This window comes from Pseudonaja textilis, chromosome 2, assembly GCF_049901715.1.
Source record: "Pseudonaja textilis isolate UNSWEBS1 chromosome 2, rPseTex1.2, whole genome shotgun sequence".
Lineage (NCBI taxonomy): Eukaryota > Metazoa > Chordata > Lepidosauria > Squamata > Elapidae > Pseudonaja > Pseudonaja textilis.
The window spans coordinates 84,256,926-84,282,723 of NC_141991.1; the positions used below are offsets into that span (position 1 = coordinate 84,256,926).

Below are 25,798 nucleotides of genomic sequence, written 5' to 3' on the forward strand. Positions count from 1 at the left end.
TTTTTTGGCATCAAATATGAAGAATTACACAAATTAGCTAGTTTATATTTTCTGGGCTCTGGGCAATGATAGACAGTTTACTGGAGAAGTGAAGAAGGGAGGAAGAGAATTTTGCTCCATTTTATGACCTTTCTAGTTACAGTTGTTAAGTGAATCACTCACCTGTTAAGTTAGTAACATGGTTGTTAAATGAATCTGGCTTCCCCATTGACTTTGCATGTCAGAAAGGCACAAAAGGTGATCAAGGAACTCAGGATATTGCAGCAGTCTGTTTCCCAGCACCCAAATTTTGATGATACGGGGATGCTGCAACAGTCGTAAATATGAAAAATGGTCATGAATTACTTTTTTCAGTGCCATTGTAACTTTGAATGGCCACTTGAGTTGTAGGACTACCTTGAGGACTACCTGCAATAGAATAAGTACTTTTCTTGTCTAATGTCCCCTGTGTACAGTATTTGGAATGTTTTCTGGCACAATGAACCAGCAAGCATCAACACACTATCAATTCCCAGGAAAGTCAGAAATCTCCATAATTTTATTATTATATACAGTCACTTAACTTTCACTTGGTTTTACTTAATAAAACACAGTGACTGAACCTGATAATGTCGTATCAAAAATTCAACAAATGCCTTTGTAGTATAAAAAAATATAGGAAACATAGGAAGGTATCATTTCACATCATTTTGTATTAAAGTGAAGCCTCCACCTTGAGAATTATGTCCAGGTTTAGGCATCAAAATTAAAAAGAACCATTCCAATTAACTGGTTCAAAGAAGCTTCAAAGAAAGCCAACAGAAATGACTACATGACTACAATGGAAATGACTGTCAAGCCCCTGGTGGAGACTGACTCTGAGGGAGAGGAGGAACAGCCAACAGGGAGTGGAAATGTGGCTCTGGAGGTTGTGGAGGAGGCTGGGGAAGGGCAGAGACTGGCTGGGCAGTCAGAGGAGGACCCAGGCCCATCCCCTATCCATCCTAGGGCATGCAGGGAGGAGAGGATAAGAGAGAGAAATGGTCTACTGGGGAGGAGAGGGCCTTGATCCTCTTCATGGACTGCAGCTGTGACAACTGGATGAGAGGACAGACGTGCATACGGGCGAGTGCTGGAAACAAAGCATGGAAATATCTCTAGTTTATTGTTCCTCTCTGAGTTTGGCATCCTTACCAGTGTGTGTTTTGATATCTGTGAACGTTTTCAAGCCCTTATCTTGCCTGGTTTGTGTTGTCTTGTACTCTTTATAATTTAAACGGCATTTCCTCCTTCTTGTAACTGCTTGTGTGTGAGTTTTTTTGTCTCCAGTCAAGGATATTTGGAGCTTGGAATATTTGGAAGCAAAGTGAAGGAATAAAGGGGGTTTCACCTGTTTTTTGTGACTGTGTTTATTTTGTATCCTACCCTGGGTCATTACAATGACTAAATGAAAACAATAGTAGAAAAATATGAGCACATAAGATTACAGGAGGATGAGCGTGATAGCATTTTTTCAAATACCTGAAAGAATTTCACAGGAAGATCAAGTCCTGTTCTCCATCATCCCTGAGTGCAGGACACAGAATAATGGATTCATGTTGTGAGAAGGCAGATTCTGGTTAAATGTTAGAAAAAAAACTTCCAAATATTAAGATCAGTTGCATAGTAGAACCTGAAACATAATATTTTCCCATTCACCTAGGTGTGTTCAAACACAGTAGTTACCTTCATAGATGCTTTTATTTATATTTGGATTTTACATAAAATAGAAGGTTGGATGCAGTGGCTAAATGGTAACTCCTAACTCTGTTTCTATAAACCTGAATTTCAATATTTGAAATTTGCTTATTTTGGGGGGCCTTTGTTCCATTCCTTTTCATTTGTTTCATGCTCTTTATGAATTGTAAGATTGTAAATCATAATTATATAATATAAACTGCCTTGCACATTTGGTATAACAGTTGTGTATAAATGTAGAAAATAATTATATATTCTATAGAATACTCCATGAAAAAAATAGAATCAAGGTTATTAATCTATTAAATTGCCTGGAAAGTAAAGGCAGATGTTCCTGACAATTTGCATAAAAATAACAGATTGCTGTATTACACAAAGGATTGATATCAGCATTTATTACGCTTCACTATGAAAATGTCAGTCTAAAAAAACAAAATGTGCAGAGATCCTTGGTATGTTATGATCAGAATACTTTTTTCTTTTCAAGAGAAAAGCATATGCCTAGTTATTATTATGCCTCAGTCTTTGTTCATTATTGTTAATATATTTTCCATAAAGCTAATTGATTTTATGGTTAGCAATTTGAAAGCAAAGCATGGGCTAATAAAAATATTAATGATTTCACATTAAAACTAAACTACACATAATTAGATAATTGTGAATGGAACAATTAGGTTGCCCAATCATACCAATATTAGAATTTTTAAAATGAGCTGGTGAGGCTACATTGTTGACTGCAACTATTCTTTAATACTCAGTTTTGTGGTTTCTGCAAACTTCTTTATTTTAACTTAATTTGTAAAAAAAAGAAGCTAGCTAACATAACTTTTATTACAAGTAAAGAAACAAAAAATCAGAACATATTTAGTCTTTACTATTAGTATTCCAAGGCAACCAGCAAGAAAAACAGGTCAAAACCATATTGTGGAAATTATTTATCTATTTTGCTAGAACTTGGAAAGTTCTTGTGTTTCCCTTGCTGAAGAAACACAGAGCAAAATAGAGACCTCTATATTTTCAGATGTGATAGGCAGCACATTTTAATCAACAATCATATTTCGCTAAATTATAATCTAAATAAAACCCTAAGACTATGATTCTAAACAATGGGCAGGGTGTCTGTACAGAAAGTACATCTGAAATGGAAAATAATAGGAATGCGGGCACAGTATTTGACATATGTTCCAAAGGTGTTTTTGAAGGAGGCAACTGGACCTTCTGATTTTTCTTTGAAGACTTGTCGCTTCTCAATCAAAGAAGCTTCTTCAACTCTGACTGGATAGTGGCTAATGGAAGAATTTATACCCCTTGCATTCCCCACCATCCAGTCAGAGCTGAAGTTTCTTGGATGAGAAGCAACACACCTTCAAAGAAAAACCAGAAAGTCCAGTTGCCTCTTGACAAAAAGTCCCTTTGGGACAACCATGACCTGGACGACTGAGAATTTCCGAAGATATTTGACATACGTCTTGTTTATTGAAGCGTCGAGAATGCTGACAATTTGATCATTCATGAACAGACTATAAGAGCATTTTGCTCCTTATAGACCGGAAGGGACCGGGAGCTTTTTTCAAGCAGAGAATAATAAGCATCAGGTGAGGATTTTTGGAAGACCTTCGTGAGGGCAACGCGATGGCGGGATGGGTGGATTATTGCAAAAGAAAGCGGGGCGAGCAGCAAGCTGCCACGCGCAACACCCCACTTTTGCAGACATTTCGGGCACGTGCAAATTCCCCCCTCCAGTCTCGGCTAACGCGTGGGAGGCCGCCAGTTAAACGCTCGCGCTGGTGCGGTTCTCGGGTCAGAAAGGCCGGGCGAAGCTTCGGGCTTTCGCTGAGAAAACGGTGGGATGAGGGCATTGTTGGCCTTGATTGGGTTGTGGCAAATGCAGTGGGTTGAAACTTGGGAAAATGAAGGTAAAAACAGCCTGAAAGTGTAACTGGTGTTCTGTGGATGCCTCTATAAGGAGCAACCGGCTGGGTCTGTGTCCCTTTCCCAAAAGGAAGCCTTGCTCAGAGAGTAACAGCTACCTCTGAGAAAACAGGAGTAATTAATATTTGAAGGATTAAGTCAGGTGTTGACTGGAATCCCAGTGACACTCCCCCCTCCAAAAAAAAACCCTATAAATGTTTACATGGCAATATTCAATACAATTTTACTTTGGGGGAAATAGGTTATTTAAAACTCTTTAAAATAGCTTCAAAATTTAAATTAATGAAAATAATAGGTGCTGATTTTTTGTGAGTAGATTATTGCTCAGTTATGTGTCATTCTGGTCCTTTATGACTCCTATTTATGTGTCCACATAGATTTTCTCTATGATGTTCAAATATGCTTTAAAAAAAGTAAAAAAAAGATAGAAAAAATAACAATAAAATATATACATCATTATAGAAATTAACAGTTACAATTCTATTTATATATTTACTTAATGTAAATTACATCCAAGTGTGTATATTACAATTTCTAATCCATTTATATAACTCAACTACCATTTTAAGCACTTTTTATATGTAGTTTGTTTTGAAAATGAATTTTCATTATAATTAATGTAAGCAAAACTTTGTATTTTGTTTCTTTTTTGTTTATTTTTAAAGAATAAATAAATAAAAGTTTTTTTCTATGCTGATCTGCCCCTACCTTGGTCTTTCAAGTCTCTCAGAAGTGCACTCATTGCCACAGAAACTGAGTTGTGAGTAGAAATCAGATTTTTTTTTAAAAACGCACCCCACATATATTTGAAAATGGATATACTGTAGGGACTGTAGTGACCAGTTTTCAGCAACAATGGTAAAAGGGGCTTTTAAAAATAGAAGAAAAGGAATTGAGCAGCCATAAAGCATTTCCAGAGAGCAGATTGCTCTCTGCTATTGTCCAGGTACAATAAATGGTCTCTCATTCTCATTCTATAACTTAACATTATAGAATACAATATGGATATATAAGTCTTCTGACTTCTCAGTTGTAAATGTGCTACAGTGTTAATGAGGAAGAAAATATTTATCTGAGCATTCTCAAACAATTTTCCAGACAAAATCATAGGAACAAGATGAACAGAGTTATGTATAGAAAAGGAATACAGGCATCTTGTCTCTGCCTACTCTGCACACGTATACCTAGATCCAGCATAAAGGGAACGATGGGAACTCCATGGTCATTATTTTCAAACTTGCCATTTTCATCAAAATGAATCAAGATACTTCTGGTATTAAATATTGAGATGTGTTCAAGGAACCTAATTATACATATTCCCCACTGACACATAAAAAATAGCTATGGCTAAATTTAAATTGCATGGGTTTTAGATGCAATTTTATTTATTATTTGAATTTCCAGGACCAGCTATTTCATCACTGATTCTGGCTAGCATGAAAAAACAATGATGCAATATATTATGTTTAAAAACAACAAAAGATAGTTATAATGGGGAACAAACAAACATAAGTTTACAAAAACTATTCCACTAGATATATACCCTGCCCTAGATAAAAATATTTGGAAAAAGCCAGGTTTCAAGTTTGCATGAAGAAAAGGTCAATAATGTTTAAAACTCTGGAGGAATGCTGTTCCAGTGGGCAGTTGCTGCAACAGAGCTCCCACGTGATGGTATTTTTGTGACAGGTGCCATTCAGACCATGTCAATTGTCAAGAGCTTATAAATTAGGCAGAGGCAATCAAATAAAGAAAGTAACTAGGATTTATATCATATACTGTAAGCTTAGTAGGAGATAATCAGCACATTGTATTGCACTGGAAACCTAAATTCACTCATGCAGCAGTTGTGTTAAATTGACATTCAAATAATCAACATATATGACTGAATGAAGCCTACACATTACTTTTATTTTTATTTTATTTTATTTGGTTTTTCAATTGCTTACAAGATAATAGGTATAAATAAAAACATAGTTATGAATACATGGATACATATAAGAAAAATAAAAGAAACAATAGGACAAGGACGGTAGGCATGTTGGTGCGCTTATATGTTGTAATAGTCATAAAACAGACCAGTCACAAATGCAATTCGATTTTACAGTGTTTTTTTTGTGGCAGTCATTAAGCAAATATCACAATTGTTAAGTGAACAAATGATTCACTATGGGCACTGTTTTGCTAAAAAAGTGGAAGTGCTGATTTTCAGCAGAATCATTATGTAAAATGTATTGACCAGTTGTAAGTAGAGGACTCTTGTGAAATGCTCTTACTGCTGCATTATAGACCACCTGTAGCTTTTAAAAGGTCTTCAAGGGCAGCCCCATATGCAACTTATTGCCATACATAGTTCACATACAAGGTGATCAGGGCATGAGTGACATGGGAAATGCTGCTCAGTTGCTCAGTCCAGGAAAGGGCACAATTGCGATATAAAATGAAATGTGATACAATTATTCCATTGCTGTTATTTAGGAGTAGGGAGCTATCTCCTACCCATTGAATCAGTGTTGACTCCTGGCAATGTCTTCATTAGTCCCTACAGTTTTCTTGGCAGAGTTTGAGAAATGGTTTGCTATTGCTTCTGAGTCTAAGAGAGAATGAAGGATCCACAGTCTCTCAGCTGGCTTTGTGGCTAAGGTGGGATTAGAAAATGTGGTCTCCCAGTTTCTAGTCTGATGCTTTAACCATTACACAAACGGTCTCTCTTTAAAATCATTTAGGAACAAGAAAACCAAATGCAAAGTCTTCTAGTCTCGGTGAATTTTAAAGAATGCTAGTTTTCAGGGGAATAAAGATTGTAGAAATGCAAGAGATTTTCAGTTTAAATAAAATATAGTAATTATACAAGTTTCTGTATCTTTATTTTCTTACTTAAAGCCAGATTTAGACTGACTTGTCCAAATGCTTCATGCTGGCACTATTGGAATGGGACTTGTTATTGTCTAGAAGAAAATCAGGAGGGGAGTTGGACAGAAGCATTGAAGTTTTGCAAGAGATATACATCTACAGAGTTAGTGACACTTAACAGTGTTCAGGAAAAAGTAAGTTGAAAAAATATTATTGGTACGCCACTCTGTAATAATGTTTTATTTATGTTTTAAATATTTATTAAATTTGTTTGCCACCCATCTTGCTTTTGGCTTGGGCTTTAACAGAACTTATATATCTGGCTTTGTCAGAGTAGACTGGTTGGTTTCATCTTTTGCTCATCAGTTGATCTTCCTAGTACTTTCTTTTCCCTACCTCTTCTGGGCTGTTGCTAGACATTGCTGTCCTTGAATTCAAGTATGGTGTATCCATCTGATACATCTGATCCTCAGGGTATTGCAGGCAAGCAGGCTGGCTAGATTTACTGTGCTTGAATTCCTTGGCAGCCATAAGGGAAAATAAGCAGAGCATGGTGCAATGAGGGGAGGGGAAATGGGGTGATTGCTTATACATTCTTGAATTCAAGGATGGTATGAGAATGTAACAGCTGTAGTGAATCTACTGAGTTCTCACTTTCTGATGTTGCCAATATCTATACCTCAGCCCAAATGTGCAAAATAACCTTGATTCCTCCCCCTCCCCCCACGTTTCTGTTTCTAATACATTTCTATCTAGAACATAAGTGTCTTGAGTCTGGGACCAGACAAAACATATGTATTTTGGTCCAAATATAAGCTACACCAAAGTAGCTGTTCTGGTTCAAGCATGGAATATTTTGGACTTCTATAGCAAAAATATTTATTTAGTCTTTATTTCTTTAACAGTGTCTTTTATATGCATGCAAAATGATAATGGTCTGTTTTTGGAGGGATTTTTCTGAGGCTTTGATACATCTTAGTCACTATTTGAAATATGTTGGTGACAGTAGCCTGGATCAGAATGCTCCTAAAAGGGCTGTACCTCCACTCTGATCCTGGGAGTCCTTGTTTTACATTACAATATAACTCTGGGTAATAAAACAGGAAAAGAAACCCCTAGCCTAGATTGTCACTGGAGAAAGAGGACTATATTATGATAATATGTATGATAAAATATAGTTATTTTTTCATTCTTTTTGCATTTATGGAGTGACATAAATCAACAGAAACATCCCAATGACTGATGAAAGGATTATACTAGGCACTTGTCTGATAAAATTACTCAGATCTGCTCCAAGTTGGACTCCAGCTGGATAAATCATATTGAACCAAGGTCTTGGCTTATTATCTGGAAGGCTTTTCACGTTATGCATCTCCAATATATGGATATGGTTCTCAGAATTGTTAGTACAGGTATTGACAGCTTAGCTCCATATCCCTTGGCTGAGCTGGAAGTGTGGTGTATCCATATAGTGATCAGTTCACCTTTGAGTAGGAGTAGTTCTTCCTGTCTTGAAAGACATCTCTATAAAGTCGCTGGTTTTTGATAGTTAATGAGGTACCATTATGGATCTTCAGAATGAGGAGAAAGATGAAATACATCCATGCCTCATGTTTGCGTATTCTGAACTTTATTCTGAACCATCAATGTATAGCAACAGAGGGTCTGATTGCCATTATCAGAGAGAGAGGGGAACTATAAACTGTTATTTTCCCTGGCTTTCCAAAATTGAAGATCAGGTTTAATATTGGCAATTTATGCCTTACAAAATTTCTGTCCTATGAGATCATAACTGGACCTGGCTTCGATGGTTTTATAACACAGGAACTGGTAAGGCCATGATAACATGACTTTAATAGTATAGCTAATATTGCAATCTTAAAATACAGGTTGGAATTATATATCACAGTAAATCAGTTGGCTAGTTTATGGAACACTGTGTTGGTAAACCTAATGAATATGCTTAATTTATCATTTCAGCTCAATGGAATAGATAATTCCAGGCACCATTTTTTATCAGATCTCTCATGAGCTCAGAAATAATTTAGATTCTCTGAGCAATAATATTATTTCATTGGAATACTGGAAGTATTCCAGTTAGCAACCTCAAATATATTCAGATTATATGCAAGTACAAATTAATATGCAAGCTTCATATTAACGTTGCAAACCACCCAGAGTTACTTTGTGGTGAGAGGGTGGTCAATACATTTAATAAAATAAAGTAGACAAATAAATAAAAAAAAGAGAGAGATGATGTAAAGGAAAAGTAGTTGTGATGTTTCAAATATACATTTATTAAATATTTATTTATTTTGTAGAACTGGATTTTAGATTTACCTTTGGACAACTTTTGGATTGGATTGAATAATTTGGAAGAAACTCAAAGCTTTTCATGGTCAGAAGGCACACGGGCAAATACAAGTTCTTGGTAAAGATTAACTTTGAAAAGCAGTCTAATTTGATTTTACTGAAACATTTTTTATATGAATATAACATCTTTTATGTATTCTAGTCTTTTGATTATTGTCTTGATATAACTTAAACAAGAAAGAGAAAACTAAAAATATGCAGAAATACCTCACCTGTATGTATTGGCAAGCTATTTCAAAATATTTTAATTATTTATTAAAAATAAAAATAGCCACATAATAAAGATTTCCTCATCAAGAACATTTTTTTGGTTTCTGAGTTACATGGCTTTGAAAGAGCCAAAATAAATTAGGCTGCCCAAATGGCTGGATTTTGAACCAGTGTTACAGGTACCTTAAAGAAAAAAGTTGGTTACATTCTCTGTATGACTAATTTCTAAGAGAGAGCAATTTGGTTTCTCTTTTGTTTAATTTCTGTTTAATTGGAAAGGTTTCAACCATCAAACCCAGTTCAGCCAAATACTTGTGTGAAAGTTTCCAAACACAGCTTGGTTGCTGTCAATTGTGATATGAAAGCCCATTGGATCTGTCAACGATCTGCACGTAAGTTTTTATCTAATCCCTAGGATGTTAAATTATTGGTGGAAAAGAATAGTTTTGAACTTCAGCTCTGTTAAATTTGATCTGATGAACTAATAGTATAACTGGAGAGGAAATAAAGGAAATAAAGCAGACTAAATTATAAAACAATGAGAATGTGCAGATTCTGCAGTGAGAAATGAGAGCAGTAGATAAGAACAGTTGTTTGTAAACAACTCCCCAGCAATCTTGTTTTTATATTAATTTCTATATACTACACTACCATTCTTTGCATTTTGTGTTCTTTCTCAATGAATATGAAACATGTTTAAGCATCTATTTTATAACCATCTCATAAGTCTCAAATGCCAAATGAACTCTCAACTTATCTTGTTTTTATAAAATTATATTTATTCTTTAAAGTATACCTTTTTCTCAATCAGAATTTAATGAAAATATTATTTGGTTTCTAAATCTCTTTTAGGATTAAGATTAATAGTTAGTTTCCCTTGTGGTTGAAATAAAATTCATTTGAAATGGACCCCTCATTTAAACTATATTCTTTTGTCAGAGACTTGAAGAATTTTCTTCTCTACAATATGGTCAGATTACTTCAAAAAAATCGAAACTTTATCTTTGTCGTGATTTTTCATTTCAGCACATGTGGTTTCCACATTCACACCCAAGCATTTAAATATTTTATTATTATATTCCTTGGAATATGCATCTAAGCCAAACCTAAGAATAAATATTTTATGGGAAAAGTCTACATTCTTATTTGAAAGATGAGAAATTGAAATATCCAGTTTCAGTATTAATTAATTAGAGAATTAATCTTCTCTAATTCCTCTAATTCTTAAACTATTTCTTTTATTCTGTACATCAGCCAGATTTACTCTGATTTAATTATATTTTTAACTCTTCCAAAATTCAGCTCATTTTTCCTACAGGTAGTAACGTCATGCCCTTTGATAGCAGTCTGGGTAACCTCTGAAACTTGAGAAGACAATTCTATTAGTTGTTATTAACTCCTTTAAGCATACTTCTCAAGTCCTATAAAATCATATTAATGTACCTCATTCTGACTTTTGTTCTTATTTGACTTGCTTAATTACAGTATATTTTTAGCTCTGTTGGAACAACTTCCTCCACAATTTCTTCTTCATTACTAGACTAGGATGGTACTTCAGTCATGTTTAGCTCACCCATTAAACCTTACTTGCTCTACCTTTTGGGAGGTTATTACTAAATGTATGAATTTAATACATACTTAGATGAACTTAGAACACGTTCTAGTAAATATAATGATATAGCAGTGCACCTCTGGCTATCTGCAAATTCAGAAGATGCAGTGGTTAGACTGTAGTACTGCAAGCTACTTCTGCTGCAGCTAGCTACCTGCAATTTGGCAGATTGAATCTCACTAGGCTCAAGATTCATTCAGCCTTCCATCCTTCCGAGGTGGGTAAAATGAGGACCAGATTGTTGTGGGCAATATGCTGACTCTGTAAACCACTTAGAGAGGGCTGTAGAGCACTATAAACGGTATATAAGTCTAAGTGCTATTGCTATATTGTCATTTTAAATTTTTAGTTTAATTGTTTTCTGTAATAGCATAATTAGTTGAAGATTTTTATTTACAATAATTAAATTTTTAAAATTAATGTGATTAGTAGCTCATGTCTTCAGTGTTCTTTCAAATTTTCAGGCTGTGATTGTCCCATAATATACTGTAATTTTATTGTGCAAACACAGCTGAAAATATACTAGAGATCCAACTTTTTCCAAGACATTAGTAGCCTTTAAATTCAGAAAATAAAATACAATAATGCATCATTTCATTGGTTCTAATTTAACTGATAATGGAGTTATAATTATATAAAAGTAGACTATTTACCTTCCTTTATTTTTGACTGATTTATTCTCCTGGGAAAAACTCAGTATTCCATTTTTTAAAGTTCTGAAGAAGAATGATATAACACCCCCAATCTTGAACTTGTCTGCCATGCAGTATAGAAATAGAATTTCATTTATGATTGCTCTTTTTGTATTGAGAATTAAACTTGGTGCAAAGGTGGAAACTTAAAGAATAATATTTTCTGTTTGTATTAATAAATGGATTCCTTTTTCTGTTATAGTTGCTGAGCGATATCAAGAACATAAAGGAAAGGTGCTTTTATCACCAAAAGGTTCTATGTCTCAAGTCCACACAGATTTGATTTCTGCAAAAATAGCATGCTTGGAGTTTAGAGAGCAGTGTACAGGAATAACAACCTGGAATAATGCCTATGCACTTGCCAGAGGAACAGTATTGATAAAAAGCAAAGAAAAACAGTCTGTAGCATATGTCAAATCAGGTATGCTAAGTAATCCAGATATTTCTAGGTCTGTTTACAATCATGTTTCATATTAAAAAGAAAAAAAACAGCCCAAAATCATTTGGGGTTAATAGAAGTTAGACTGAATATTTAAAAATGTAATGTTAGAGTTTTTTATATTCTAAAGGAAAGCATAGGGAGATTTTCTGCTGAAATAAATACAAAAGATAAACTAAAATGTATCCTTTTAGTAAATAGTAGTAAAAATGTGCTTGGATAATTTGCATTGTTTATTCTGTTTTAAAGTTCTTAAATTTTATGAGTCCTAATGTATAAAAAGAAAAGAATTTGAGTGATAGAGAAAGCAAGTATTTTATTGGCTTGCTATGGACCAGATTTCTGTAGGATAAACAGAAGTTGCTACTTAACTGTTTGAGTTGATAATGAAAAGTTCATTGACTTCATGTGTTAGTGTGGACTTTTAAACTTTGTACATTCTGGAATATGTGAACTAAATAGTTATTCTTAAGTATTTGTACCTCTGAGTTTTGTTGTGTAATTTTCCAGTTAGAATGTTTATGTTATGCATTGTATATAAACATATGGATAGTATAAAAATAATATAAAAACGTGGAAGGGGCATTGTAACATTGAGAAAAATTGGCATAGAAAATGTATATGAAATTGTATATAACAGATGGTATCCTTACTAAAATATGTCACTGATATTGTTTGTACACTAAATAAATATGGACACATTTCTTCATAGAAAAATAATAAAATGCATTAATTCATAGAAAAATAATAAAATGCATTAGTTTCCATACGTTACTCTAATTCTTCTGTACTTATTTTTACTGCTGGTAGGCAAAGTCCCTCAGTATATCCTTAAAATAACAGAAGAACATAAGCAGTGCCCTCCTAAATCATCTCCTGGCCAGTGTAATCCAGCAGTTTAAATACTGAATGAAGCCCACTAGGCTCCCATCAGATGGTCACAGTGCCATCAAGGCTAGTAGCCATTTATCCCTATCATAAAGATATTGAATGCTGCTGATGGAAGTTATTAGTAGTGAATACTCATACTCTTATAACAATTGTTATTTTCACAGATTGTTCCTTGGGTTACTTTGGAATAAACTGTTCCTCTGTTTGCAATAGATGCTATGGTGATGAATTATGCAATCCCTATACAGGAGATTGTGATATTTTCTATTCTTGTAGATCTCAAGATTCTCCTGCTGTTTGTGCACAAGGTACCTTAATAAAAGTGAAAGATCAAACATGGTGGATGGGAAGCAAAAAGGAGGGGATTTTTTGTATAAAAAATTATATTATTTAATTAATTAATTTTGATGTCACCAAACAATAGATTAGTGTTATTATCCCCATATTATGGGTTGCTGTCAGCCCCAGTAGGTAGTCCAGCACATGAAATCAACTCCAGAAGATGGCTAAAAGCATTTTTTTAAAATTGAAACTAGCTATAATAATATTAGCCAGTACAATCATGCTCTACTTCCTCCTTCTTATAATCTAGTGAATTAAAGAAACATCTGCTTGAGCTTCTTGCAAACATTGTCTTGGAAAGTTATCCTGACTTAAATAATATTTCAACCCTTTTTGCCTAGTTAATCTTGCATATTTCCGTCAAAGTCATCTTCCTCAATCTCTATGGTTTCTGAATTGATTTTAAAAGTAGCCACTTATTTGTGCATCTACATTGTTGCATATGGTCCCATACAATTAAAGTTTTCATTATTTTTCACCTATTTTTCACTCTGTAATATTAAATAGCAACAAGTATAGTAGTAGTCCCTGCTTACCAATCAATTGTTCAGTGACTTTTTGAACTGGTAACAGAGAGAGTATTTTTTACCAATCCACAAATTTCATGGACTTCATGGTCATGTGATTGCAATTCAGGCAATTGGCAACCATTTCTCCCTTACAAGAATTTCAGCGTTTTGCGGTCATATGATTGCTCTTTGTGACCTTTCTTGTTAGCTTCCCACAAACAAAGTCGATGGGGAACCTGGCAGCCAAGGTTGGAAATTGCTGTGACAAGTCCACTCCCCAAATTCCTTCCGTGCCCTGCTCCCTCCTTTGCATTTGCACTGACCTGTGTCCTCCTCCTTCAGCCTTCCCGTGTTCATGCCAACTCATATCCTGCACTCTCTCCAATTTGCATGCAGACTGTGCCAGACCACCTAGATCCTCCCCCACCTCTCTATAGCATCCTCACACTCCTTATCTGGGAATCCCACTGTTTCCCGCTTAACAACCCACATGCATTGGGATTACTGAAGAAATTGCGACTGCTGTCACTAAGAAATGTAGTCACATGATACCGGGCTTTAAGATCACATCACTTAGCAGGAACAATACAAGTCCCATTTGATGTTGGAACCTGAGCTCTACCTGTATATAAAGTATAGATGGTATAACTATGTATTGAATCAAATTATGCCCATCTGCTTTTGGAATGGATACTGCTGGTGCTAATGCAACAGTTCTCCTCTCTTCATGCCCAACCCCTTTATGCTCCTTCACCAAAATTTGCTGTGGATAGTTGGGTGATCCATTGTACAACAATAAAGGGTATGCATATTTTCAGTAAACAAGTATGTGATGTAAAGAATTAAGCAATCCTAAAATGTTGGTTCTTGTGTCATTTACTTTCTTAGTAAGCTCTTTGCCTTATTCACAATTATTAGAAATGGATAGTGTCCCAAGTTACATTTGTTGTTAGTTGGATAGCTTGATTTTAAATTTATTTAAAAATTAGGTCTATTTGCTGTTTGCTACAACCATCTGTATCGACTAATAGCTTCTCAGTTTCTGTGTTCCCTGTATTTAGAAGGTCCACCCTGGGTTTGGCAATCCTTGTGAAGGAGGGGATGAATTGCCGGTAGAAGTTTGCAAACCTCAGAAAGCTTTGTAGCTGTCTGTGGGTGCGAGGGGCTTGCCAACCAAGGACAGCTTGTACTTTGGCTGGGTCCATCTCTATGCCTTTATTTGAGACTCGGTATCGCAGGTAGTCCAACTGTGTGCGGTGAAATTTGCATTTCGACAACTTGATGTACAGATTTGCTGCTAGAAGTTTTTCCAGTACTTGGTGCAAAAGGCGTACATGGTCGTCCATCATCTCAGTGTAGATGAGGATGTATTCCAAGTAGACAAGGACCCCCCTATAGAGATGTTTGTGTAGTACCTCGTAAATTAATTGCATGAAAACTGCCTGTAGTGGTGTAGCAGGGCACCCTGTAGTCTGAAAGGCATGACTTTGAATTGAAAGCTCCCTAGGGGGCAGTTGAACTCTGTTTTCCATTCGTCTCCCTCTCTGATGCGAACTTGATATTATGCTTCTCTGAGAGCTAATTTGGTGAAGACCTTCCCTTTGGCCAGGTGGGATAGCATGGCCTTCATGAGCGGGAAGGGATATAGGTTGTGTACACACAATCCATTGATCACTCTAAAGTCAACACATAATCTCATGGTCCCATCTTTTTTTTCTTTGAAGAGGACTGGGGCTGCGACCCGTGGCTTGGTTGGTTTGATGAAACCCCTTTTAAAATTTTTGTCTATATATTTGCTCCCCTGTGCCAGGGGCCAGAGATTGGCAGTCCAATCTCTTTTTGAAAGTCTCAAGTGATGATGCTCCCACAACTTCTGGGGGCAAGCTGTTCCATTGGTTGATTGTTCTCACTGTCAGAAAGTTTCTCCTTATTTCCAGATTAAATCTCTCCTTGTTCAGTTTCTATCCATTATTCCTAGTCTGGCCTACAGGCGCTTTAGAAAATAGCTTGACCCCTTCCTCTCTGTGGCAGCCCCTCAAATATTGGAAGTCTGCTATCATGTCTCCCCTGGTCCTTCTCTTCACTAGACTAGCTAAGCCCAGTTCCTGTAACCATTCTTCATATTTTGCCAGATATTAAACAGTGATTTGACATCTTTTTCTATGTGGTCCTCCAGCTTTGGTTCTTTGTCCTTATCCTTTGTTCTGGTTTTTTTTTGTTCTTCTCTTTTTTTATATTGTTTTCAGTGGTAATCAGTGTTTCTGTAGGTTTTTCTTTCTTATTCTTTTTTTCTAATAATGATCTACTTCACATATCTCAAATGTCTTCCCTCCCTCCCTCCTGCTTTTCTCTATTATGTATATGTGTATGTCTGTATATGTACACACACACACACACACACACACACACACACACAAAAAAAAACTTTCTTTTTGGTCAAAGTCCCAGATTGTTTTTCTCCACGCAAACACATACACATACACTAACTATTTACTTTCTTCTATATCAAGGTCTCAGCTTTTTTCTTCTGCCTTTTCTTATACCATGACTCTTTTAGTATGGCTTTTAAACATGAGTTCATCAAACATGAGAAGGGTGAAACCTCCTAAAGCAGGGGTCTCCAACCTTAGCAACTTTAAGACTTGTGGACTTCAACTCCCAGAATTCCTCAGCCAGCAAAGCTGCTAAAGTTACTAAGGTTGGAGACCCCTGTTTTAAAGTTACATATATGAGAGGAATTTTTAAAATAATGTATCTTTAAAGGGTATTTTTACAGCTGTGGTAGCCTTGCATTCTTCCTCATTATTTCAAATGCAGAAATTTCCATCGTTCTGCTTTTATACACAGAAAAAAGATGAAGTTCCTCCATATACACAGGAGACAAGAAACTGAAGGTTTTGCACTTAAGTAAAAGAGATAGTTATCTTTCTCCAAAACTCTCAAACAAACTCAAGTCTTGGAAGCTAAAATATTTTTTCTCATACCTTTTCTACAATTAAGAAAGTACCTATTCAAAATATAATTTGCAAAAATTTGCAAGAAGTTCATGACAACTTTATGATGAGAAATTAAAAAAAGACACAAAGACTACTTTTTGTAAAGATTGTTTCTCTACTATGGCATCATATAAATTTTTACAGTGTTTTAATCTTAGTATAAAGGCACTGACTAGAAAACCTATAATACAGTGGTTGTTCAGTGTAGCTTGAACAAAATATAGATACTTTTTATAAGAAGTTGCAGATGGTATTTCAATAAACAACTGAATATACAATTAAACAAAATAAATTTGGGAAGAAATTGTAGAATTTTTAAAGCATTCCATTATTGGGATGAACCAATTTTAGGAGGTGTTTTTGGTGGAATGTTTCATGTTGCCTGCTTGCAATAAATTTGTATATTATCTTTCAAGGTATTCTGAAAGCTATTGTTAAAGAAATATCTACACAATAAACTTTGGAAACTACTTAATAGAAGAGAATATTTTCAGGGTTAATCTGTGTGACCCTTGGAGCTATCCAAGTTTGGTGATTGCAGATGATATTACCTAGTTTGGTAATGAAATGTCTGCAAGAAAACCACCAAGTTCAGAGAACACCAAGAATTCTCCAAATATTTAAGCTTAAAAGGGATGCAAAATGATTATACTATTATCTTCAGCACATATATTTTAAAATTAACTCTTTACTTTCATTTGTGGTAGCTTTAAACAGTGTATGGTGCCCTCAGTTTTCTGGCTGGAAATACTGGGAGAAGAACTGCTATTATTTTAGTGCTGAGAAGGCATCCAATTGGGAACTTGCTCGTAAACGGTGTAGAAGATTCAGAAGTACAGACTTGATATGGATCAACAAGAAAAGTGAAATGGTATTGATGTATTTTGTGAAAAATTGGAAATCAGTTCAAAGCTGGCATATACTTTTTGAAGTTTGTATGTATGTGAATATGTGTGTGTGATTCGTTAGATTTTATTGCAAATTACTTTATAATAAGTTTGGATGTCAATGATTATCATCATATAGGACAAATTAAATAGCAGCCATGTACCTTCTAAAAAAGAATAAATTCAGTAACTAAAAAAAATAGGAATGACTGATTGACCTATAGTGTTTTGAGATTTAAGATCTCTTAAGGGCATCTCATATTATCTCAAATATAAAGCATTTTATTTGGAGATTCAGTCTCCGCAAGTATTTGCTCCTCTGATTTTCTACTGTACTATATAGTTATATAGTGGCTAGGTAATTAACAAGAGTTTGCATTCTTTAAAAGTGATTGTGAAGTACTATTTGAGCAGAACAGCTTTCAATTTGCAGGTTTCTGCACAAGCCTGAAAAAAATATATGGCTACTTTAAAAGTCTTTTTAATTTTTCATAATTTTCTGAAAAAAATCAGCTACATTAATGAATGGCAGGGACATGTTGCATGTTATCTGATATAGTATTGAATCATTTTTGAAATGTATACGGTCCTGTAAATTAACTAGGAGTAATTTGGATACATTTGGGGTTTATGAGCTTCATTTAACTATTTTGCTTAGAAATAAATTGAGAAATATTGGGTGATTATGAATGGTAGTAAATCCAATTCACAAAATGAATACAAATCACCTTTCTGGGTATTTCAATAAATTTAATTTTCATTTAAGAATATATATGTTATTCAAAAAGTCCTCAATCTGTGTTGAGCTAGGGGGGGGAAAAAACATATTTTTTTTTCTGCATGGTATATGCTGCCCTCTTGTGTTGGAGATAAATATCTATAATCACTAACAGAAAAAAAAGAACTTTTGAATCATAAAACGATCTGTATAGTATTTATTTATTTTTATCTGACCGTTAATATATTTTACAAATAACACAAAGTGGTTGTTTGAATATTTCCCAAACCTAATTTATTTTATATATTAACAATTTTATATTTCATTTAAAATAGAAATGTAGGCAGTATTTCTTAATCTATACTTTTGGTATTTTCCATTTTTGGAAACATCACAATAATGTGGAAAAATAAGAAATTCCAAATTTTCATTCTTCTCTATTGGAGATTATTCTAACACAAGAATAACGTCTTCTTTCTATAACATTTTGGCAGGATTGGATATCATCTGCAGTCTCAGGTGAGGTTTTGTGGATTGGATTAAATAGTAGGAAGAAAACAGCTACATGGGTTTGGTCGGATGCAAGATCGGCAGCTAAAGAATTACGGTGGTAAAGTTAATTGTTTATATTAATTTTAGCCTGGGATGGAGATATGTTTTTGTGAAAATAAAAACCCAACATGATTTAACATTTGTGTGTGTGTGTTTGTGTGTGTGTGTGTGTGCATGTATGTATGGTATTTAGGTTTCTTCGGGTATTTTCCCACGTCTTTATATTTGTGCTTTTATTATAGCGACATTTCAGCAGAATCTCATCTGCCATCCTCAGGCTTGTGTATTGGGTTCTTTTTAATTTTTAAAACAAAAAACGGCTGCCAAGCCTGACACACATGATTAAAAAGAACCCAATACACAAGCCTGAGGATGGCAGATGAGATTCTGCCAAAACATCACTATAATAAAAGCACAAATATTAAGATGTGGGAAAATCCCCGAAGAAACCTAAATACCATACCTATAAATACCCGCAAAAACATAAAAAAAACATATAAATCTATATCTATATATCTATATCTATTTTTTCCCTATTTCTATCTTGGATAATTTTTAAATCTCCTGTTAATGATATAAACATGAATATTGATGGAGAAATGGCATGTTCTTCTCTATCATTTGTTTGGATGTTTCTGCGTGCATATTCCAGCTGAGTTTTCTTTTGGTGGAAAGATGTTTTTAATCTCCAGTTTACTGTAATGTTGAAAAGCATGCTTTCCACTTTTAGCTCAGTTCATTTTCTATCACTGGAAAAATAGTACTGACAGAATTATATGACTTAAAAAAAAATCTGCTTTCTTCTCCCGACTCTTCAGCTGTTTTATTTCTTTTTACTCAAATCAATAACCCCATAGACTGAAACTCTTCTGAATACCTTTCAAACAGTACTACTTAGGGGTGTTACTTGTTTGGATTCTTAAGACATTAAAATAACCATTTTGGATATGTGTATATCATGGGAGCAAATACATTCTCTGATGGACATATCCTCATATATTATAAAAACTCATTTCCAGGCTTTTACAAAACAAAGCCATGCTTTCTACTTCCTAGACTTCCACTGCATTTGTGTGTGTGTGTGTGGGGGGGGGATCTCTTCACGGAATATTTCCAGCTAAGCAATTTTTGTAGTTTCAACAGAACTTTATATAACATCTGTTAGTTGGAATGGGATTCTGATTTTAGGAATCTTGGAACTAATCACTCATGAAAAATGATGAATTTTATACTCTCCCCTTGCTCACCAGCCATTTTTTCATAATTTTTCTCAAAGTTTACACTAATAGAAACATCTCATCTTATTCTGTTCCTTACATATCAAAAGTTCACCAATATTGAAGTTGTTGTAGAAAAATGATGACACATGTATGTCAGCTCAAAATTTCTTCTCATGTGCAGAGGAACTGTTTATGCTATTGCCAGTCCCTAACTCCAATTTCAAAATAGTCAACCCACCTGAATAATAAATTTATCTCTGTGCATGTTTCATTCATGTCATAATTGTAAATGTACATCATAAAGATCAGCAGTGATTGGAATGCAGTATTGCAAGCTAATTGTGCTGACTGCCAGAAATTTGATTTTCAGTGACTCAATTTTTTATTTGCACAACCACGTCTATTTTGGAGCCAAAGATTTACAAATTTTACATGAGGGTTGGTTTTATAATATTAGAGCTTTACACTAATGTTTTTATTTGCTGTATTCAGGTGGTTTCCATTTTTTAAATTCTCTTGTTGATATTTCTTTTTTAAATTTATTATCTTGTTATCTTTATGTTCCTCAGAAACCAATAATCCAAAATAAAAATACACAATGAAATATTTCATTGGTTTTTCTTTTTCATCCAGGTTAAAATTGGAAGGGAATCCTGCCGGAAGATGTGTAGGTTTTTATCCTGATAATAAAACAGCCCTAAAGATAAATTGTTCTGAAGACCATAGGTGGATTTGTAAGAGAAAGGAAAGTAAGTAGAGTATTGGAGCCTTGAATATGACAAAGATACATTCAGGTTATAATTTTTCATTTATATTATGCATGATTTTAGTTATAAATAGATTACTGTATCTTTCTTTCTCTCTTCCAGTTATGTTCTTTATGCATGATGTGGTACAATAATATTTGTGCATCCTTCCTTGTGTTCGTAAAGCAATGTGTGTGCGTGCGTGTGTATATGTGCACAATATCACTGATGCATGTTTTTGGACTTTTTTTTTCAAAAATATAATAATATTATAGAATTAAAGCTTTGTCCAAAGCAATAACCGATACATTTGTATTATTTCTTTTAGTTTCAATTTTGTGCGTGTTTTACTATTTCTGCTATCAGACATGAGGTTTTAATCCCTCACTGGATAGGGTTCTTTACCCATACTGAATTATATTTCATTTCTCAAATGGTGACAGATATAAGAAGTATGGAAGGTACCAAATATATTTTCAAGTCTTTCCCAATTTTTCTGATGTTTTGGTGGCTATATTATTGGTAAAAATATCTCATCTAAGAAAGATGGTTTCTTCTCATTTAAAAAAATAGAAAAAGTCATGCAATTCAAAATGCTAACCATGGTGTAAAAAGCTTGCAGAACTTAAACAAAACTATCTATGTACTTTTTACCTTCATTTCTAGAGCATTGACAGGATACCTTTAGCAGGTACCCCTGAGAATTTGTTAATCAATTATTTATGTATTTATTTAAATAAACCCTGTGTTTTAGAGCAAACTATTTGTTGAAATAGTTCATCCTTATTACAGCTCATAAGGAATTAAAATATATATTTTTTAAGAATTTAATGTATCTTAGATTTTTTCTGTCTCTTTTGGCTATATTAATTTAGAAAGCAACCTAGGACTGTTGCAGTAAAACAGCAATATAGGGATAGGATATAAATTAATGAAACGTATTACTAAGCAACTTATATAAAATGTTTAAATTTAAATTACAACAAATGTATGGTTACAAATTAATTATCTCAAAATGGTTTGAAAACATGATTTGTATTCCTAATGTAGGTTTTTCTATTTAAAATTATACATAGACAAAAAATTTAAGAGCAAACAAAAAATTTATGAGAAAAATAATCTAGCTATTATAAATAATAAATGCAAGACATTTGAAAAACCACTCAAACATTTTTTTCTTTTTCCCATTAGGGGTAGATCTTTTTGATCTCTACACTGATAATTTTCTGTCAGGACCATTAGACCCAAAGATTTATACAACTCTTTCCATTGCTGTAGTAGACTGCTTAAGTGATTCCAACTGCACAGGGATAGTGCAAGATAGTCGTTTCTTTAGACGAACAAGAGGTATAGATGAAATTACTGCATCTGATGAAAATGTATTTACATATAAAAAACGAGGTATGTTTATTTGTCTGAAATCAAAAACAGAAATATGCATATAAATTTATTACCATTCTAAAAGTATTTGCAAATGTGAATCTTAAGGAATCCTTTATTTTCTTTTGATATGCAAGAAAAATGGGAGCTAATTTAAAACGGCTGCTCCATTCTTATTTATTTTATTTTTTATAAAGTCAAATTCTAAAGTTTAATTTAGATTATTCTCTAGATTATTCTTTTATAATTTGATAACATTTGTTATTTAAGAGGTAAGCTCTTCATTCTCAGCAGATGGCAGCACCAAGCCAAGTTGGCTAATAATCATATAATTAAGTAGGCTTGGATCTTATTAATACCTGGAAGGAAGAGCACCAGAAAATCTAAGCATTGAAGCTTAAACTAGGAAATTGGGGTGGGGTGGGAGAGGCAATGGCAAGCCATTTCTCTATGGAAACAAAGAAAATTTCTGGACTGGTCATTTTAGCTGTCAGGCTAGGGCTTTTTGCTATAATGCTGCAGAGAATTGGGGGGAATTTATTTATTTTTTATTTATTTTATTTTATTTGTCAGTTGCTTACAAGATAATAGGTATAAGTATAAACATGAGTAAGAATACAAGAAATAGGTACAAATAATCGGGACAATAGTACAGGAAGTGGAGGCACGATGGTGCACTTATGCACGCCCCTTACAGACCTCTTAGGAATGGGGTGAGATCAATAATGGATAGTTTGAGGTTAAAGAAGTGGGGGTTTGAGGATGTAATAACAGAGTCAGGTAGTGCATTTCAGGCATTGGCCACTCTGTTGCTGAAGTCGTACCCTCTGGAGCGATTAACATTGAGTTTGTATCTGTTGTGTGCTCTTGTATTGTTGCGGTTGAAGCTGAAGTAGTCATTGACTGGCAGGTTATTGTAGCAGATAATTGTGTGTACTACACTTAAGTCCAACCATAGGCGGCATAGTTCAAGATTGTCCAAGCCCAAAATTTCAAGTCTGGTGGTATAGGGTATTCTGTTGCGAGCAGAGGAGTGTAGTATTCTTCTTGTGAAATATTTCTGGACTTGCTCAATTGTATTAATGTCTGATATACAGTGCGGATTCCAGAGAGATGAGCTGTATTCGAGTATTGGTCTAGCAAAGGTTTTGAATGCTTTCGTTAGCAATTCAATATTTCCAGAGGAGAAGCTTTGTAAGATTAGATTTACAACTCTTAATGCCTTTTTGGCAATGCTGTTACAGTGAGCTCTAGTGCTTAGATCATTGTATATGAGTACTCTGAGGTCCTTGACAGAGTGAGGGTCATCAACGAGGTCATATCCGCCGAGCTTGTATTTGGTGAACTGTATTTCTCCTTACATAGATGAGGTAAAAGGTCATCAAGAAAGTGTGTTCAAAGCCTGGAATTACTATATATAGGGAGCATTGGAAGAGCTGAAATTCAGGATGAGTCAAGATTGGTGAACAGATTGGTTAAAAAAAGTTGTTTGTATACACATATACACACACATATATATACCTACATTCACAATAAAAGTTAAGGAAGAGAAAAAACACATAGCAGCTGTTCAGCAAAGGTTCTAAAATGATAACAAAGGTACTTCTATAACAAACTATTTCTATTTCTTAATCCCAGAGATATTTGAAGCCAACATGGTATTGTTCTTGTTTATGTCAGCCTCTAGATGAGATCACATAGGGGACAATCCTGTGCTTATACTTCAGCTGACCAGTAGAAAAATTCAAAAACATTAACTCATTGCTGGGGCAATAAGAATCCTTTTACTCTCATTCCACACAAAAATAAATTACAAGTATCCTCCTCCCCTCATGTTTTCAATTCATCAAATGCGCACTTGTTTATTTTTGTTTATGTGGAAATTCCTCTTATGTGTGGTCATATCAAATGTTTAAAGCTACTTTTGAACTATTGTAAAGCTGTCAGTAGGCTCAGTCTTTTCTAGGCAATAAATGTGTGTTATCTGGGTACAATGGATGAAAAGGCAGGTTTTAATCTGAGATTTATTGTCAGGTGATACTTAAGTATCTTGAATAAATTTAGTTATTCAAAGCTAGGGAAATTGTGTTCTAGTTTTCTGAAGGAACATGACAATGATCTGTCTGGACCCTTATGTATTTTTTGTAAGAAACTCTGAACAATAGGTGAAAAGGATTTGTTCCTTTCTTTTTAAAAAAAGGAAAACAAGGATCTGGAAACTATAGAACTATTAGTCTGATATGGCTGAATGCATTGATCACTAGAAAATGTAGATATGAAAGGATCAAGTCTTACTGCACTACCCTTCAGGTTTGGGAGGTAATTTAATTTACAGATTGTGCAAAGGCTGTGTATATAATATGACTTGAATTCAGCACAGCATTTGACAAAGTATGGTATGACATTCTGGTCAGAGTCTAGTTTATCATCCAGATGGCATATTATTAGGTGGATCTGATTTGCAGCCATACTCAGTGAGTAACCATCAACAGTTCTTCATCAAGCTAAGGAAAAGTGTCACGTAGAATGATATAAGGCAGAGACCTAGGTCTAGTATTCTTCAGCATTCATGATTTAGATCAAAAGTGTATATTTATTAAACTTGCAGATTATACAAGAGAGTGATAACTAAGGATATAACATCAAAACTCAAAATGATTGTGGCAGGATAAGAAAAGAAGCAGCTGTAAATTACAGAATAATATGTAACAAACCAGTGTAAAAATTATTCACGTAGACAAACTATTGACTGGAAAGATGTAGACTGCAAGTATCTAGCTTGATAATAGTACAAATAGTCCTCGGTTAACAACTAATCGGGACTTTGAACTCCATTGCTAAGCAAAAAATCATGCGGCCATGCCGGATTTATGACATCAGTTCTGCTGTGATTGTTAAATGAATCACCCATGGTTACTAAGCATAGCATCATGGTGACTGCAACTTGCAACTTTCTACCATAAGCATTGTCATAAGTTTCAATATTTGCTAAACAGAGCAGTGGACTGAAAAAGTTTGGGAATCACTGATATAGAGACTGATAGCTGGGTAGTTACTGGAGGGATGCTTTGATTTAGATTTCTGCAATGAATAGAAATTAAATCCAACAACGTGGCTACTTTCAATGATCCTAGGGTGATTCCTTTAACATAATGATAGTATATGAATAAGATGAATCCTTATAGAACCTTATCACATATTGGTTCTTTCATACATAACTCTCTTTGGAGAATTGTTGAATGTTTTTTAAGTATTATTATGTTGACATAATATGATTTGTAATTCTTTTCTTAGAATGTTCCCTTGGTTACTATGGCAATAACTGTGCCTTACCTTGTAAGAAATGCTATGGAGGATTCAGATGTAATTCAATAACTGGAAATTGCCCAGAAAGATTGTACTGCCATGGTCAATTCAAAGGTGAACTCTGTGAATTAGGTACAGTAGTAATATGATGTTCTTTATTTAAATTATTTCTTATTCTTTTCTGAATATAGTATAGATTCAAATGGCATATACCGTAAAGCATTTGCTTGTAAAGAAGAAAACAATACGTTGGTAACTTTAAACCTTTGTAAAATCACAGAAAGTAAACAGTCTATTTTTTCTATAAATGAACATCATAAAGCTGATTTTTGTTGAGTTTTATGTATCAAAGTTTACAATCCATTACAGAATTCAAGATAATATCTTAAATAGTTATATATGTCTGCTGTTTTCTATGTTAGGT

General features: G+C 34.3%; 1 protein-coding gene across 1 annotated transcript in view; it reads left to right on the forward strand.

Annotated features, from left to right (window-relative positions):
• Nucleotides 1-3,565: 3,565 nt before the first annotated feature.
• The window catches only part of LOC113433547 (uncharacterized), a 115,149-nt gene continuing 92,916 nt past the window's right edge, over nucleotides 3,566-25,798 (forward strand). Inside the window, 10 exon segments of the mRNA XM_087923167.1 lie at nucleotides 3,566-3,632; nucleotides 6,532-6,695; nucleotides 8,823-8,932; nucleotides 9,364-9,476; nucleotides 12,883-13,026; nucleotides 17,273-17,436; nucleotides 18,665-18,780; nucleotides 20,576-20,691; nucleotides 21,880-22,089; nucleotides 25,363-25,506. Coding sequence (XP_087779293.1) covers nucleotides 3,566-3,632; nucleotides 6,532-6,695; nucleotides 8,823-8,932; nucleotides 9,364-9,476; nucleotides 12,883-13,026; nucleotides 17,273-17,436; nucleotides 18,665-18,780; nucleotides 20,576-20,691; nucleotides 21,880-22,089; nucleotides 25,363-25,506 — 1,348 coding nt within the window.